General features: G+C 41.2%; 2 protein-coding genes across 5 annotated transcripts in view; one reads left to right on the top strand and one right to left on the bottom strand.

Annotated features, from left to right (window-relative positions):
• The window catches only part of Ankmy2 (ankyrin repeat and MYND domain containing 2), a 42,400-nt gene extending 34,670 nt beyond the window's left edge, over positions 1-7,730 (top strand). For 2 of the 4 annotated variants that reach the window (XM_023709902.1, XM_023709901.1), the window contains exons 8-10: positions 2,563-2,691; positions 4,995-5,124; positions 6,477-7,717. In XM_023709902.1, coding sequence (XP_023565670.1) covers positions 2,563-2,691; positions 4,995-5,124; positions 6,477-6,664 — 447 coding nt within the window. In that variant the 3' untranslated portion in view covers positions 6,665-7,717. Of the gene's footprint in view, positions 1-2,562; positions 2,692-4,994; positions 5,125-6,476 lie in introns of all 4 variants that reach the window. The other 2 variants (XM_023709900.1, XM_004626434.2) reach the window with 2 other exon arrangements.
• A 3,484-nt stretch (positions 7,731-11,214) lies between these two features.
• Positions 11,215-18,372, bottom strand: part of Lrrc72 (leucine rich repeat containing 72) — a 62,415-nt gene continuing 55,257 nt past the window's right edge. The window contains exons 8-9 of the mRNA XM_004626551.2: positions 12,236-12,263; positions 11,215-11,399 (exon numbers count right to left, since the gene is read on the bottom strand). Coding sequence (XP_004626608.1) covers positions 11,234-11,399; positions 12,236-12,263 — 194 coding nt within the window. The 3' untranslated portion in view covers positions 11,215-11,233. The remainder of the gene's footprint in view (positions 11,400-12,235; positions 12,264-18,372) is intronic.

Below are 18,372 nucleotides of genomic sequence, written 5' to 3'. Positions count from 1 at the left end.
CTTCTGTTTCAAAAATTCTGTTAATTAAGAGTTATACAAGGACCGGCCGAATAACTCAGTGGATTAAAGTATCTGCAAGCAGGTGCAGGGATCAGGGGTTCAATCCCAGCCAGCCCCTGGGGCACACTGAGCCCGCACTTGAGACTGGACGTGGTGGTGCACGCCTGTAATCCCAGCTCTTGGGAGGCTGTAAACAGATGGATCACTACGAGTCTGATCTAGTAGCGAGACCCTGAATACCCTTCCCTAAAATCCAAAAAAAAAAGTTGTACATTCTGCTCTGGGAAACATCTTGAGTGCTTACAGTTGAGGGACCCAGTTGGCCCCTGTTTGCAGTTTAGACGTTTTTGTACACTACGTATAGGTTCTTCAGCCTCTGGAGTGCACTGCTCTTTGCCTATAACAGCATTCTCGGGGCAGGCAGCTGTGAGAGTCCGCCCTGCTGCTCTCTGAGGTGCGGATGCTGCACCCACTCTGCCTAGTGTGGGACTAGGCTCTGAGGGTTGCAAAGCTCGGCAGGGAGCATGGGAAGGACCCAGTTCGTGAGGCAGCACTCCTGGAGTTGTTCCTCCAAGATGTTTTGCTCTGTCCGTCACCAGAGTGCATTATGAGTTTCAAGAGAGTAGCTCCTTTTCCTGATTTTATAGCATACACTGAACAAAGCACCCTGTTTGTTTGCAGGCTGCGTTTCTCTCCACAAGAGGAACTCTGGCACTGGGACACCCTTGCTGTGTGACAAGAAAGTTCTCACACAGCAGGGAAAACGGCTCTGTGTGGTTAGCCATCTGCGCCACTGCTAAGTTTTTTTCTGAAGCAAGAGTTCACATGAACACTGTCCTAGCACAGTATCCTTTAATTTCAGCTTCTGGGCTGGGTGTAGCTGAGTGGTAGAGTATTTGGTTAGCACACAGAAGCAAGCCTTGACTTCTATCCCTAGCACTGGAAAAAAAAAAAATCAGTGTGCCATACTCCCATAAACAGTTGGTAGTGGGAAAGATTCTAACCATGTTTTGGGCAGTACTGTGAGAAATATTTGAGCATGAGAATATAATTGTGATAACTGTTGAGTGTATCACATTCTATCAATTGATGGGCCAGACTCTGATCTGGTATACTAGTATTTAGGCAAAATAATGCACATTATTTTTATTAATAAGCATTTAACGTGTTAATTACTAGTAATTCTCAAACTTTTAATGTCTTGAATTGCCTGGGAATGTTTGTGACTATGCAGTCTAGACCACTCCCTTAAATATTCCATTTTAGTCGGGCTGTCCAAATAGCTCAGCGGATTACAGTGCCTGCTTAGGCAGACTCAGGGGCTGGGAGTTCAATCCCCTGGCCTGCCGTGCTGGCCCCGCCCCCAGGGTGCCCTGAGGTGGTCGTTGAGACTGGGTGTGGTAGCACGGGCCTGTAATCCCAGCCCTTGGGAGGCTGTAAACAGGAAGATCACTGTGAGTCTGATCTACACAGTGAGACCCTGTAGATCCTTTCCTAAAAAATACAAAAGAAAAAAATATATATATTCTATTTTAAAGGGTATGGGTTGAAGGTTTGGATTGGAGGGGTTTTTTTTAAAGCAAGTTTTTTGCGGCCTATCAGCATCTGAGCACAATCGTTGTAGACTTTCGCTCCTGACAAAATGACTCGCCGCTGTTCTCCGAGGCTCCGTTCCACCTCATTTTCCTCATCACTAGGAGAAGGTCCCTCCCTCGTAGGTCTAAGAGAGTCCTAAGCACCTTACTATGAAGAGTAATTATTATTGTCATTATTACACGTATTCAGGAGTGTGACAGTGTCAAAGTAAATTTTAGTTCTTGAATCTTTCGAGAATTTTCTTTGATTATCTTGAGTTTCTTGATTAGCACAGCACATTATTCCCAGATGATATTTTCTAAAACCCTATTGTCTATAATTGGTAAGATAATATAAAAACAAGCTTAGGAAAAAGAAGAAAGATAAATGAAAATGAAAGTTTGAAAAGTGGCAAAATTTGGGGAATTTAAGTGTCAATTTGAAAAACCTAAAACAACTGTTAAGCATAGATAAGAAAAATGTATATTCCATAATTATTTTTACTTATTCCAGATAGGTTTAAATAGTATGGCCTCAGGTAACTAAGTATCTATCCTTATACGTCATAAAAATTTTATAAATCTCCTTTAATAACTTATTCTAACCTCAATAGCCATATGATAGTATTTTTCACATTGATGGTGTTTCTTAATGTTTTGATGCAACTTGAATGTGTTTTTATTAAAAGGGAACATCTCAATGATAAAAGGTGGTAATGTAGCCATTTGAATTGTAGACCAAAGTCTAATAAATAATTTAAAGTATATGCTCTTTAAAATGCCTAAATGGCACCAGACTTCTATAAATTGAAGCAGTTAACCATTTCTGCCATGCTATATGATTATCCCATAATTCCCTGAATATTGTCATGATGTCAATTCACAGAACATGTTACTGTTCCTGAACACTGCTGTGCACATCGAGTGCCATCTCTGCAGTCTCCCGTGGTGGTTTCAGCGCGTTTTCCTCCCTTCTTCCCCACTCCAGGGTTCAGATCCCACTGCATTCTCTGTCCTCACCCAAGCCATCACTGGCCAGGTGGGCTTTGTGGATGTGGAATTTTGTACAACCTGTGGAGAAAAGGGAGCGAGTAAAAGATGCTCCGTGTGCAAAATGGTAAGAATGGGATTTGCCTTTCACGGGCACCTCCTTACGATTGCATGCAAGCTGACAAGTGGGTATTCAGATTCTGTGAGCATAAAGGTCATATTAATTTTTAAAATACATTCTAATAGTGAAAGCATTGAAAGGCAGTTGAGAGAGCAGGAGGGTAAGCGTAGCTCTGGGTCTTTTCCAGATTCCCAGTTACTCTCCTGTGCTTGGACAAAATACCTGATATGCACAACTTAAGGGAGGGACGCTTACTTTTACTGTCAGTTGCAGTGCATTTAGTCTATGACTGGCCAGCTGCAAGGCAGAAATGCACGGCAGGATGGCACAACAGGGCAGAGAAGAGCTGTTCATCACATGGACCAGGAGGAAGGGAGGAGAGGGAGGAGCTGTGGGCAAGAATGCACATCCAAGCCCTGCCCCGTGATGCACTCCAGCCAGGCCCTGCCTTCTAATGGCCATTCAGTTACCTTAGCAGTCCATGAATCCACTGATAGCATGGTGCCCCAAAACCCAGCCACCTTCCACACATGAGGATTGGAAGGGGTGCATTTTACATCTAAGCTATAACACCCAGTGTGTGTCTGCTCCAGTAGAAGAAGAGATGTTGGATGAACATGCGAAAACAAGAGACAGTGGAGACCAAGAGGACTGCAGCTGGGCCAGATATGAAAATGTAGATTAGGACAACTGATAGATGCACACTCCGTTCTTTGGTTGTTGACTTTAGTCATCAGCTCTGCCTTTTAAGACTATAACTTTTGAATGGCATCAAACTCTGTTAGAGATTACACTGCCCACTCTGCTGGAATTATTTTGTGAAAGGCATAGCTTACTGTGTTCATCTTCCCATCTCCACATGTTGCACACATGCCTGTATCTGTACATTCCTTTGTCCCACAGGTAGCGTTAATCTATTGATTTTAATTTTGAAATTCTTCAGGTTGAGTGAAACCCTCACAATCTGCCATCCTTTACATCTGCTGCATTTTTTCTTTCCATTTCTCACTTCTCTAGACCTCAGTCTCTTGTGGGAAATGGGGCTAGAGTCATGGGACTAACCAAGAACGTCTATGTTGGTTTATTACTGCCGCATGTGTTAACACTCTCAAAGCTGTGCTGAAGACAACAGTCTTTCTTTCTGTATTTGTGCTTGGCTGGCCTCGGCTCAGGCAGTTGGGCAGCTGTGACAGCGGTAGAGGGACAAGTCGGCAGGCGGAAGCACACAGGGCACTTGAGGCCTTGCCCTGTAACCACCATGCCACCACATCCTGTTGCTGTCGCGAGTCAGGTGGCCAAACTGAAAGTCAGATCTCTTCAGTGCAAAACACCAAATTCACATGGGAAAGTGTGTGAATGCATCAATGAGTGGAGATTTGGAGCCAGTAATACGGTCCCTAGCCCAAGTGATTATATATGTGCACAGACGCATACACACACATAAACACACATGCACACACATGCACACATATATGGTGCGATATATATTGTCTAAGCTTGGCATGTATTTAAGGAGTTTTATTCACATTTCTTTACCACTCCCACTTACAAAAATATAAATTTATTTATTATAAGTGTTGATTGCCCTCCTCGTCCATGCCATGCACCTTTCTGCTCCCATATCTTGTTCAGAGACAGTGCTTCCACCTGGAGCGCTTCTGCCCGTTTTTCTGCCTGTTCTGAGTCCTCTAGCTGAGTGTCACTGCCTCTTCCCACTTGAGTGTTGCTCCAAAATCCTACCCACAATGTGCTAAAATTTATATTCTGTCCTGAGCTATACTATTAGCCCACTGGAGTGTTGCCCTGAGGCAGGACGCTTGCAAATTCAAAGCCAACCTGTGTAACTTAGACTCCACCTTATAATAAAACATAAAAAGAGCTAAGGGAATGGCTCAGGGTTATAGGACTTGCCTACGGTGCGTGAGGCCCTGCGTCCATTTCCCAGCACTGCAGAGTCAGTAACAAGCCATGAGTTAGATGTCTGTCTCCTCTGTTCTACCTCATCCTAGTCTTTTTCCACATTTGTTTCTTGGGGGACAGCTGTGTCTTCCTTGTTACCTGCCTGATCCAATTCTGGCTCATAAGAGGTTCTAAGCCATTTGTTAGAGTCCTTGGTAGACTATTTTATTGTATATTTATTATTTTAAAATATAAGCTAAAGCTTAAAAACCCAAATCAGTACACAACCACACAGCATGACTTATAAGTACAAAAATTTTAACATTTTTATAACATTTGGCTTAATGTCAGAGTTGGCAAATCTGCAACCAAAGTTCTTGAAATGAAAATAAACTTATGATTCCTTACAGGTAATATATTGTGACCAAACTTGCCAAAAAACACACTGGTTTACGCATAAGAAAATCTGTAAGAATCTGAAGGAGGTTTATGAGAAGCAGCAGTTGGAGGCTGCCAAAGCAAAGAGTCATAAGGAGAACAGTACGTATATAATTCTACCCACTGGGAGTGAGGAGAAGGTGGTCCTGGGATTGAGCCTGCATGTGCTGCTGTGGTGCAGGTGAGGTGATTCCAACAGAGCCCGGGTCACTAACCTAGGGAGCACACTGCAGTGGGTCCTCTGAGTCCGTGGGATAATGCATAGAATACGATCAGCATGGATGTCACTGGAAACCTCTGAGAAGTGTGCTTTACTCCACATTCTATACTCTGACTCAGGAGACCACCCTGGAATGTGGGAAGGGGGATCTTACTAGGTATATGCACTTGCATTCTGCTCATGCAGATTTTGAGGTCTTTGAATGAGGAAGTAATTAAATTTTCCTTAATAGCTACCCAAAGAAGAGTTTAATGTTGGAAGCCTTTAAATTGCTTAAGATTTCAAAACTACAGATGAAATTACACAGCATATTTATGAGTTGCAGATGAAACTGCAGATCTGAAGTAGAGAGTCAAGCCCTACAAATGTCAGAGTGGGGAGACCCCGTGGGCTTAGGTGACTTCCTTCTCCAGGAGGGAGCGGTGAGGAGCTCCAGCGGTGATTCTCACCTTGGGGAAGAGAGCCGCCCCCCCCCAGCAGTTGTGCCTGGGGCTCTTGAAGAATGTGTCTGAGTTGAAGAAATTACAGAGCAGATGATCCAAAGCCCTTCCGCCTGCCCTCTTCTGGGGATCCTGCCTCCTTTACAGCTTGGTTGAGAATTCACCCATGGTGTGGTTGAATGATTTGGACCAATTAAACTGTTCCTCATTAAGAGAGTCATCGGGCTTTCTGGCTGTTATGCCTTCTCCTGTTTTCGGAACTAAAGCCTTTTGACCTGTGCTCAGGACAGAATGGCAGCTGCTTGTACCATAACACACCGTCCTGAAAAAAGGAGTAAGACTGTTGGGATGGAGAGTCCGCATGGCACATCAGCCATGGATCACACGCTGTCCTGAACATTACAAACACCCTTTCCTTTCTTCAAAACATAGGACAGGCTCTGGTACTATAAATGATGCCATTTTATAGAAGACATAGGTGAGGAGACAGCACAGGCCGTGTCCTTCTCAGGGCCACCAGGTCTTCAAGCAAAGTTTTTCACATCCCAGATGGTGGTCTTGATGTAGAGGCCTGGCATTGGAGTGAAGCCTGAGTGTGTCCTGGGTTCAGGGCTGATTCACTGTTTCCCAAGATGTAAAGCTTGGAGCAAGCGATCCTACATTTGCCTGTTGGTAAAACAGGAATGGTAATAATCTGTCTTACGTAATGGCATTTGAATGAGTTAAAGCATAGGAGACGTAACAGTGTCTGGCACATTGGCAGGATAAAATACCTGTGTTTTTTTCCTTTTTAGCAGATGGCAAATTGGATGTCAGTGCTAGTCGTGCTTATGAAGAGCAACCAGGGGCTGAAGTAGGTGTCACCCAGGAGGCCTGCAGTGCCCAAGGTTGTGTGGAAGGCGAGAAAGAGCCTTTGGGAAGTGAGGCTGCGCTGGGAAGTGCACCGGAGACCCCTGCAGGCCCACAGGCCGCTGAGGAGTAGAAGCCACAGCGGGCACTTGCAGGGACCAGGGACAGTCCTCGCCCTGGCAGGCTCTCGGGACTCTCCCTGCCTCGCTACACCTGCCTGGCGCGCGGTGGGACTGCACGTTTCACGGAACAGGCTTTCACGCAGGGCGCCATCTGCCGTGCCCTCATCTGCTGAGTTCTGTTCTGTGACTGCACAAGCATTTCTATACACACACGCTTTCTTACAAAATGCAGGAAAAACATTTCTATTCCCTTTCTTAGGCTGCTTCCCCAACAGTTGTTCTCGAAGGAAAAAATCCTGCGAAAGAAAGAAGTACAGACTCAAGGGAACAAAGGGACAAGCAGAAAAGGTGTGAAAGAGATTTTCTATGACCACAGAAATAAGTAGTTAAAAAAATCATACCTATATGTGATTAAAATACATGTGATAGCACTTATAATGGCGAAGTTTCACTTACTGAGATTTAATGAATTGAAGAAAAGCTGTATGTTGAATAAAATCTTCACCATTGTTCCACAGGTATAGTTTTATATAGAAATTGTCCTGAGTAGTCTGAGTGCTGTATGTATAGTTGCTGCTGTGAAGTTCTCTGCAGCAGTTGTACCTTCAGAAATGTGAGTTTCCTTGGAAGGAACAAAGGTGTGCTATCGCTAGGGCTGAGCATGAGTGTTAGGACATTCCTGCACAGTTTTGATGAATATATACATATATTATATATATATATATATATATATATATATATATATTTCTTATGAGACCATGTGCCATACTATATTTGAAAGGGTTTTATCTTCCTGTAAGCTTTTTATGGAACTCTCCCTGTCCAGCAACTGTGGTTTGTAACTGTCATCTAGAGAACGTTCAGCCCTGTTTTTATCCTATGTGATATTTAAACAGATTGAGTGTGATGTCTGAAGATTGTGCTTTCAGTGTTTCTTGTATTGATTTTTAAATGTCACATCTACTCCTATAAACGACTCATCTTGTTCCGTAATTTGTTAAGAGGTGGCACATATAAGAAAATATAATCAATAAAGGGAAACGTAGAAAATAATGGAGAAAAATGTAAACATTATTTTAATATCTCCAGTTGCAGATCCAAGTGACTGTCACTCTCACCTCGTGGTGCTGATCAGGTGGTAGCTGGTGGTGCAGCCCTGAGGGTGCAGTCCACGGGGGGCTAGCAGACTGGCAGGCTTGTCCGTAGATCCTGGCTTTTCCATATTGCAGGCTACTCTGTCTCCAAAGCTGGAATAAATAAGGCAAAAAAGAATACCCAGAGAACTCTCCAAGTACCATCATCCAGAGCCCAGGGTCCCTGGCTAGTCTACCAGAGCCCAGCTCCTTGTGTGGCAAAGAATGAGATGAGCCAAGGGAGAATCATGACGGCCGTGCACACGCACACAGACACAGTCATTACGGGTCAGAGAACGTAAGTAAAAGCTGTGTGGATGGAAGAGAGGCCCGGGAAGACGAATAATTCCAGAAGGTGAATGTTTGTCTATATAGAAGACAAACGTCTTTGATGCATACATTTATTTTGCCAAGGGAGTCTTGGCATAATGATGAGTTCAAACGAAATCACCCACAGAATTTCTCAGCCTACTCCTGACACTGAATTTTCTCATGGGGAGACAGGGTTTGTAGAGAAAGTCGATGTATGCATGTAAGGAAGAATCAGGAAGATGAGAGAATGTAGCCTGCCCAGAAACGGAGCTCACCAGCCCACACAGTGACAGGGCTAGTGCCCTAAAAATAAATCTACATTTGCATGGCTGCATCTATGTGTGGTATTTTCCTAATTATGCTAATACATCAGGCATCTTAGCTTGATTTACTATTAAAAGTGATCATACACTAGGAGGTATCCTCAAGAAATTCTTCTCAGTAGTAGAAGCCAAAGTCCAAGGTCAGGATGCCAGCAGGATCGCGGTCCTGGTAAGAGAGCTCTTCCCAAGTCAAGGGAGACGTCTGATTGTAGCCTCACATTACAAAAGATCCATCTACTCTCTGGCCCTTTAAAATGGACTGAGGGTTCTACATTCATGACCCGGCTACCTCCCAAGGATCCTTCATGGGAATTAGATATTAGTATATTAAGTTGGAGGGCACACTGACATTTAGTCCATGTAAGTTCAGTCTCTAAAGGGTATAGACACCTTAGGATACAATAGATGCAATAGCTAACATATATTGAATACTTTGAGAAGGCCGCTGTACCTTGCACTTTATGTGCATTATCTCAATCTCAGACTTGTGCAGTCTCTGCTAATATTGGACAAGAGGAAACTGAAGCCCAGAGTGGTGAACTTTTTCAAATAACAACAGTAGTAAAAAGTAAGTAATAAGAAGCTAGGTGTGTCAGATTCTAGAAGCCCAGATTTTAGCCAGAATCCTCTGTATATGAGGATTCTGTTTTCTAGTCATGAGACCTAGCAGTGGGTCCTAAAATAAACCTTCACTTCAGCCACTTTGAGTGTGTGTCAATTAAAGCAAAGAACCTAGTTAAGAATGCCCTCTCCGGGCCGGGGAAATAGCTCATTTGAATAGGTGCTTGCCTGGCAAGTGCAAGGGCCTGAGTTCAATCCCTGGCTTCGCAAAAATAAATAAAAAAAAGAATGCCCTCTCATTTAAATAGTTTGTTACATTTTGGAAGAGTTTTAGGTAACTTTTGGGTTGTATCTTCTAGTTTGTGTGTCCCCTGAAATGGGATTTAGTGTTTTCCTAGTCATAATCAGTTGTTCATTATTGAATAAAAACATCCAGTACTGAAGAATGCGCTGTAAGGCATGTAAGTGGAGCATGGTTCTGTTCTCTAAAGTGAAGAATAAATATAATCTTTGACTTTTTTCCAAATTAAAGCAAATTTTTCATTCATTTTAGTGACTGTGTGAATAAACACAAAATAACGACTACACATTTTTTTCTTTTAGTAGGTAACCTTGAGATTATAAAATCTCATCCTTAACTCATTAGTCTAATTACAATATACTGCTTGCAATTCATGGGCTAGCTTAACTCTGATCCCAAAGATGCCTTTTCCTCATCAAGGGGATTGTGGCCGCCCGGTGTGACTGATGTCCCCGGGCTGGCACTCAGCTCATGGTAAGTTGCTGGTCAGTTACCTGGCCAGTAGTTGGCTGTCCTCAGTAGGATCGGTGCAGTAGCGTGTCTAGAACTGCTGCTTAAACAGTGACAAGTTCTCTGCCCCAGGTGGTGTGGTCTTGCTCAGGAGCCCTGGGAAACAGTGCCCTGACTCTCCTTGTTGAGCTTGCAAGAGATTCCATAAAACACCATCGATCAGTCTGAGTTGTGTGTCACTTGTCTGTTGTTATGTAGCAAATCTTCCTCAAAATTCATAATGAAAATCAGTGCTCCTCACAGTTTCTGCAGCCCACAAGTTGAGGAGCAGCTTCAGCTGGTTGCTGTGCTATGGGGTTCATTTGGCCTGAGAGTAGAGGGAAGCTTTCACCCAGGGTTTCAGTCTTCTGAAATTTAACTGGCATTTGACACAAAGTCTGAGGCTTCAGTGCCCCAGAATAGGGACCTCTATTCCTGGGATTATGTGAGTGTCACAACTACGTGGCAGTTAGTGACCCAGGATGCAGAGGAAGGGAAGGTGGTGATTCCTTTCCTCACCTCTTACACAGTCACTCACATAAATTCATAGACTGGTCATGCTCGGAATCCTAAATACCCACAGGTGCAAGGCTTCCGCTGATTCTTGCTGATGAATTATGCTTTCTAAGCTTTCATCTCTTGCCTATTTTGATGTCATCCCAATGTATAGTGTGTCTGTGCTCCAGAGCACAGATGGGATAGACAGAAATGTCACTCTGCCTGGCGTGAGAGTTCAATCCGGCCCTTAATTGGGGGCAACCAGCAGGACATATGAATCACCTTAATGTCTTAAGTTTTTCCCTCAGGTGCTTGTCAGCAGCTCATCTGGCTTCCTTTATCCTTTGGCATCCCGTGTCTGGGTAGGCCATGTGCAGATCACTGGCCCAAGCCCAGAACTGAAAAATGACTCCAGAAGCAATGAAAATCAAGACTCTGGGTAAATATAAATTGTGGTAGACTACTATACAGCCCTGAGAATGACAGAATCCTTGCTCCTAGCAAGAACATGGATAAGTCTTCTAATGACGAGAGAAACAAAGCAGACATAAAATGTTCATTTATTCACTGATTCCACGCATATGCCTTTCACCATTAGACATGATTAACTTATTCCCGAGAATCCTCACAGTGATTATTTTGGAAGAGCTGTCACCAGTAACAGGAATGAGTGCTCTAATGTTCTATTTCTTGGTCAGAGGTACCCTTTTCAGGAACAAATGACCCTATTCGTCTTTTGAAAATTCCTTAGATTGAACACTTACTACCTTCATACATTGTTATGTACATGTTAACTTCAACAAAAACCTTATAAAGCCTACACTATAGGAGTTTTTTTTCATTATTGATGTTTCTAAGTATGTTTAAAAGATTCAAACCATAGCAAAATACATAATATGCTAAGTCACAGGGAAGTTTAATGTACAACTGAATGCCACTAGGATTTGTGGAGATGCCAGGGGCTTATCTCAGTGTAACTGTGAGCATTTCAGCAGTTTCTGTGCCTTTGTCCTGAAGGTATTTCTCCTCTCGAGTGGGAACTGTGTCCCAGTTCATGGAGGTCATGGTCATCACTGATCTCTTCAAGGACCTCACAAAAACAGCATCCTCAGGGTCATCGAATACAGTTCTGCGGGGGTAGCAGTTATGTCAGGAAAGAAAATCAATTTGACCAACCTCAAATTTTATTTAAATAAATGCTGTATTCCCTGTGTTGTTTGTAGTATAGCATCACTATCAAATAATTTATAGGCTCTACTGACAAAAGACTTTTGGGCTAAGTGACTATTGTATATATGGTTTATGTCTAAAACAGAGTATCGATATATTTGGGGATCTGTTATAGTTTTGGTCTTACACACATATACTTTTGGAAATGATGTTAAATGAGATGACTAAAATCATTTTTTCTATCATGTATATTAATATAATTAGTATATTACCAAGTTATTGTTTATGTTATATTTTATAAATTTGCATGATAATATTTTTCAATGGTAAATCAAAGAACGTTGAAAAATTCAACTACTAAAATGATTTTCAACTTAATCAGTATTCATGATTTTGATGTACCCTCATAGTTAATGAAGTGTTTGCTTCTGAAATGCAAATTTTAGTGAATCTAAAATACTAATCTACATAATAATTGCACTCACTGAATATATTTAGAGGAAAAGTAAACAAAGTCCCTTGTTTGGAACTGCTAATAATTATTAAGTTTCTATATGCATTAAATCACCTTGTCATTTATTTTAAATCATAATTATCATATGAAAACCTTGAAGATATCAAATGTAATAAATAAATAGTTGGAATTCATTCATAATGGAAACATAGCTGTTTTCTCATTTGTTGAAGAGCTAGTCATTTTGTAATTAAAATCTGTTTTAGAAAGCAGTAATAATTTAAGGATTAAAGCAGTTATGAAATAATCTAATAAAAGTAAAGATTTCTAAAAACACTTACTTGTCTACATTATCTGCAAATGCAAAATCTAAAACAAAAAAATTCTAAATTAGTATTTTTCAAATGATTATTCTGCATTTAAAAACAATGGAACAATGCTATAATTGGTTTTCAAGCAATTTAGAAAAAAAATGCCTTAATACTTAACCAACTCTGAAATTTTCTCTTAGTTATGGTGAGTTTTGCCTTGGGATTTGGGACAGATTCATTAATATAATACAAATCTCAAAGTCCTGGATAGTTCTACAACATGATCGCTCTATTTACTGTCCATTTTGCCACCACGAACTCTTTGGAGTCTGCACAACCCTCCCAGTTCTACAGCTCTGTGCCACCCAATCTCCAGACCGCCCACTGGCCTCAGGATTCCTGCATATGCAGCACTGTACTCGGCACTCACTTTTCTGGGTGAGCTTCGTGTTAAAGCTACAGTCAGAGATTTCAGAGCTAATCCAAGCAGCTAAGCTTCATGTGTAACTTTTAACTCTCTCAGAGATTTCAAGATGTGGCTTCCTGAACTTTTGATCCACCAGTTTATAACTTAAATTTTCTCTTCATTGTGTCCTTCGCAGGGTTATGCTGATCCTCTGCGGTGAATGGCCATTGGTTGAGTTGTCAACCTTATTTTCCATTTTGGTGAGCAGCTGAGCCTTGGCCTCCTGGGCTCATCTCTGTGACACTGCGCCTCCAAAGGGCACAGTACTGACAGCTCAGTCTTGTTTGGAGGGAAGAGCCAATGTAATGGAAATCTAGGATTCTCACTCTGAGGCTGCTGGTAAAGATTTTAAAAATTTATTCATGTTTCATTGCAAGTAGTCCATTTGTCTTTTTATGGATTAGTAGCTTAGTTATGTATAGGCAGTCAAGAGATCGAAGAATAGAGCCAGATTAAAAAAAAATAGAATAGCCCACTTAAATTCAGAGCTAATCCAAGTAGCTAAACCAAACAGACACACAATGATGAACATAAGAAGGCAGCTAAAAAATATAATGAGGGGCCTGGGAAGATGGCTCAGTAGAATAAGCGCTTCCCTGGCAAGCACAAAGGCCTGAGTTCAATCCCTGGTTCCACCAAAAAAACAAACAAACAAAAACAAACCCATTTCAATATATATATATATATATATATATATGGCAAGAACCTTTGTGCCCAAGGAAGAGGTATGCTAAATTAGTCCACAGCACCTCTGTACATCATGCCAGAGAAAACATTAGAAATGCAAGATAACCAGGTTCTCTCTGAGCCCTTGAACTCATCTGTAAGCAGATACCCATGCTCTGTCTATCTATATAAGGCTAAAATAAAACAAAACGCAAAAGAGTACGTTGGACTTCTTCCCTTTGTGGCGGGTATATACCAAGAGCTTTTTCTTCTTATTTCTTATACATACTCTTCTAAGCCCCTCCCTTAGCCCTGAAATTTATTCTTCAATTTTGGTAGACAGAGCTGGGGAGATAGCTCAGTGGTTTAAGTGCCTGCCTGGCAAGTGCAAGGACCCAGATTCGATCCCTTGTACCACATACTGTGCTGCTCCCAGAACCCTGGGAGTATCGTGGCACACATCTGTAGTCTCGGCACCGTGGAGGCTGAGACAGGAGGATCACCATGAGTCTGAGCTGTGTAGTGAGACCCTGTACCAAAGAAATAAATAAATAAACAAAAGATTAAAAAGTTTTTGTAGACAAAAAACCTGGGTTTATGCAAAATTGTATATATATATATATATATATATATATATATATATATATGTTTTCTTTTATTATTTATGTGTTTCATTGGCAGTTTGTCTGGGCTTTAAATTCAGTGAAACAAGATTCAAAAGAGGTAAGAAATGGAAGCATTTATCTTTTCTCCTTCTTTTCTCCATTCCACCATGATTACCTTCAGAGGTTTATGCTGGGTTTGTTTGCTTTGTTTTTACTGGATTGCCTTCCGTTTCTCCCCCATTGGTGAAGTTTTGACGCCTTCCATTCTCCTCCGCCCTTCCACCAAGAAATAACACAATTGGCATCAGCACCTCCTCCGAGCTGAATCTTCCCTGTGGCTCCCTTCCCTGTGGCTGCTGGGTTCCAGGACCCTAGTGACCTGGCTTTCCATTTCTCTGGGATGACCAGTATCCTCCTCCCTGTGACCATTCAGTGCTTGGTCCAGACCTATCCCTTGCTAGCTGTTGCATGACTCTAGAATGAAGCTGACCTTTGCTTTCACGAGTTAGAGAACCACTCTGGAGGATGTTTCAAAGGAAGTGTGCATCTCCTGTCCCCAGGGGTGAGAGTTTGTCACCCTGCATGACTTCGTGTGGGTGGATGAAACATTGCCACCCAACCCATGTTTTGCATTTCCTATTTCCTCTGACTTACTCCTGGGCCTCATTTAAAATCTGGTCTAGATTTAATCTTCAAACACTCAAAAAAAAAAAAAAAAAAGAATGAGAAAGTTTTAGTGCCAATTTGTGTGTCTTTCTGCCTTGGAAGAGGGCCGGGAGCTGGAAATATCTGCACTCTTCTCCCCGCTGCCCAGGAATGCGCTTGGGTGGGGTGGGCTGGCTAGATTTTAAGACAGGACCATCAAAGCACAGATGACTGTACATAGAACAGAAAGCAGCCTTAGGGGTCCTTATGAGTTTGATGGCAGTTTTAGACAAAACAGGTATTAGGAGAGCCAAGAATTGTATCTCTCTTGCCACATTTTCTCTCCAGAACATGTCATGAGGCCAGCAACCAAGTTTTATACCCAGAGAAACACTGAGGGCTGAGAAAAGAGAAGCCTGTAGCCAGTGTGAATCCAGGGAATGTGATAAAATGGAATGCAGGCACAGTTAGAGCAGCAGTTCCACCTGGTCTCGTTCTTGATTGCCTCCATCTCCCTGCTGCTGCCACTGGGCAGGACCAGGCTTAGGGAAAGACAGAGCCACGTAGTGGCTGGGACACCTTCTCTCCCCTGCTGCTTATCTGTACTAGAAAGACCGATGTGGAATACATATTTAAGAGCTTCTTTGAACTCCAGGCACTGGGTGTTTTCCACAGCCATACCTGGCCTGAGGACTCCAGGGAGATGAAAAAATGGTTGCCAAACAAACATATATAAAGTATAACGCTATGCCTTTAACGGTATAGAGAGAACATTGACATAAGAAAAAGCTGTGACTGTCAAAGAGGAATTTACAGTAGTGACTGATCTGACTCCCTGCTGAGCTACATGGTGGTAGCCACTATACCAAAGATTAAGGTAGGCCATAAGCCCAAGTCCCTTCTTACACCCTTGCCTTCAAGGATGTAGAGGAGTACTGCCTCCCCCTTATGGTTCCCACCAGCCTTGATGTTAACTTATTACAAGAGACCTCTCTGAGAATTCACCTAGAAAATGCTACAGTATGCTCAGGAAAGTTCTGACCAGTCTAGTTACTAAACCCCAACTATAAAGGATTATTGTAGTTTAACTTGGCCAATACATCTAAGAGTGCAGTCTGATTTATAAGTAATTGTTTTGTGTGGTCTATGTTTCTCGCTGGCATGTCTACCTATTAAATTGGTTTAATAAGTAGTTACGGTACCTGCAGCTGCTTCATTAAAGTTTTTTTTAGCTTATTATTAATTTCATCTTTCCCTTTTAGTTTTGAGGCTTTCCCCCAGAACTGGTTGTATAGGTTTTCAGGGAAGCCAGATCCACTCACAAAATTAGAGGGTACAAAAGCTGGTAATCTATAGACTTCCATGAGGCTTATAGATGATGACAGTAAAGTATGATAACACAGGTTATGTGTGACTAGGCTAATGTGTATGTTTCTGAGTATTAGCTTTCAGGTATATATTATCCTCCAAGAATGCTACATAAGCTGGCATACAGATAAATAGGCCCACAGGATTCAACCCAAATGTTCATTGTTTATGCGGCTTAACACCTGAATAATTAAATTCATTGGTAAAAGTAAAGGTATTTTAGACTGGGCATGGTGGCACATGCCTGTAATCCCAGCTCTTGGGAGGCTGTAAACAGGCGGATCACTATGAATCCGATCTAGTAGTGAGACCCTGAACACCCTGTAGGCCCTTCCCTAAAAATACAAAAAAAAAAAAAAAGTAAAGGTATCTTTAAAGTTGTTGGCATACTTCTATACAGATTGTTATCCAATCAAGCTAATATGTTAATAAGAGGTTTTTTAAATGCAATGTGTATTGTCTGTGTACATTAAAAATTTTCCTTGGCTAAAGATAATATGTATAGCTTAAAAGCATTAATTGCCATATTTTGATCTCATGAATCATCTAAAGTAACTGTTAAGATAAATAATTGGGGATCCCTTGGACTTGTGGAACTACTGGACACAACTCTCCTCTGTGGTTTAAGAAGCAGCTGCCTAAGTTGATTTGTTCAGTTTTTCCTACCAATGGGTGACTTCTTTCATTTCTTCTCAGAGGCTTACTACTGTGGCCTACCCCTGCGAAATATTAATGTTAATGTGTGTGTGTGTGTGTGTGTGTGTGTGTGTGTGTGTGTATGCTATAATCAAAAAGCCAAGTTTTCCATGTCAAAAGCAATAAGGTGTTCTTCAGTTATTAGCATGTTCCCACATGTACTGGTCATACGTGCAGGACTGTCCCATCAGGCACCTTGTATCACAGGTGGTTATTTAGCATCAGACAATGGAATTCAAATTAGAGCCACTCAAGACACAGATAACAGCCCTATCGTGAATGTGTTAAAATGTTCTTGGCTGAACTTAAAAACTAGATTGAAAAGTAAGGGTTCTATATTTTACAAATCTTTTGTGTTTTCTATTAATAGGTTTTGGGTTACTAAAGCCTGAGTGCTTGAGTAAGAGTCAAAATTATTTAAATGTTGGAAACTTTTCCATAATCAATTTATGATGGGTTAGATAAACAATTATTATCTTAGTTTGTGAGATAACTATATGTCTGGGAATATATACAAAAAGAAGATATTCTGTGATTGTAAGTTTTAAAGTTAAGCTTATAGAGTTGAGTGCGTAAGTTTAATGCATAAAAAGTAACTAATAGGTACTTTCTTTTAATACAGTATACATCTATGCCTTAGGCACAAAGTGATCAAAATTTTTGGCATCTTTGTAAATTTGGTTCTAACATTTAAAATTGGACCTGTCACTTCTCAGCCCTTTGGCTAAGACTGAGTGTAAAACTTGATCTATGTCCACTGACTTTGACTAAACATTCTGATACTTCATAAATACTTCACACTTTAATATTGGGTTGTAAGTCCATCTGTGACCAGTAACACTGTTTCCTAAATTTGTAAAAGGTCTAAAGATGTCCTTTAATTTTTGTCAGTGCAGCAACACCCTGTAACCCATTAAAGGAGTCTTAGATATACGCAGTGTGTACCAGGATTTCTACGTAGTTGTAATGCTAGTCATTGCTTACCTCCTGGTATACTAAGTACATTTGCATTTCCTAAGTGTATAGGCATTCAAGAATGCCAAACTTTGGGAAACATATCATCACTCCAATGACCTTCACACTCAAGTTGTTGATGGTGGTGAAGTTTTCAGACTCATGCTTGTATGATTGATATGTAACTGTGTTAATATAGTTAATGATGCCTAAAAATATGCAACCCAGGCAATGTCACTCTACTAATTAAAGACCAGCATTAATAACCTTTGAAGTACCTCTATATACAAGTACATTTTTCTTAAATGATATGCTATTAAAAGGTAGCAAATTTAGGTAAGCATTTCTTTATGTCATATATATATATATATATATATATATATATACATATAATTTTTTTTTTGGCGGGGGAGAAGGATCTACTTATTTTATTATAAAGTCTTGTTGTCTATTCCAGGCTATCCTCGAATTGAGTATGTGGCCCAAGCTGGCTTGTAACTCATGGCAATTATCCTGCCTCAGCTTCCAAGTGCTGGGATTATAGGCATGTGCCACCAAGCCTGGCATGTGTCACTTAATATTTCATAATTGGATTAAGGTAGATAACTAAAAAGTTAGTTTATACTAACTTAAGAATTTAAATGTACTTTAAGAGATTTTCAAATGCAGAGGCTGCCTGTGCTTTGTGACCTCTAAACATTTGAGCAATTCCCATGCTCTACTTATGTATAGTATGTTCTGGACCAAGGGGACATGTGGAAATTCCA

The sequence above is a fragment of the Octodon degus genome, unplaced genomic scaffold (assembly GCF_000260255.1).
Source record: "Octodon degus isolate 3935 unplaced genomic scaffold, OctDeg1.0 scaffold00015, whole genome shotgun sequence".
In the NCBI taxonomy this organism is placed as follows: domain Eukaryota; kingdom Metazoa; phylum Chordata; class Mammalia; order Rodentia; family Octodontidae; genus Octodon; species Octodon degus.
The sequence above is the reverse complement of the archived record's forward strand: the minus strand, read 5'-3'. Positions and strand labels throughout refer to the sequence as shown.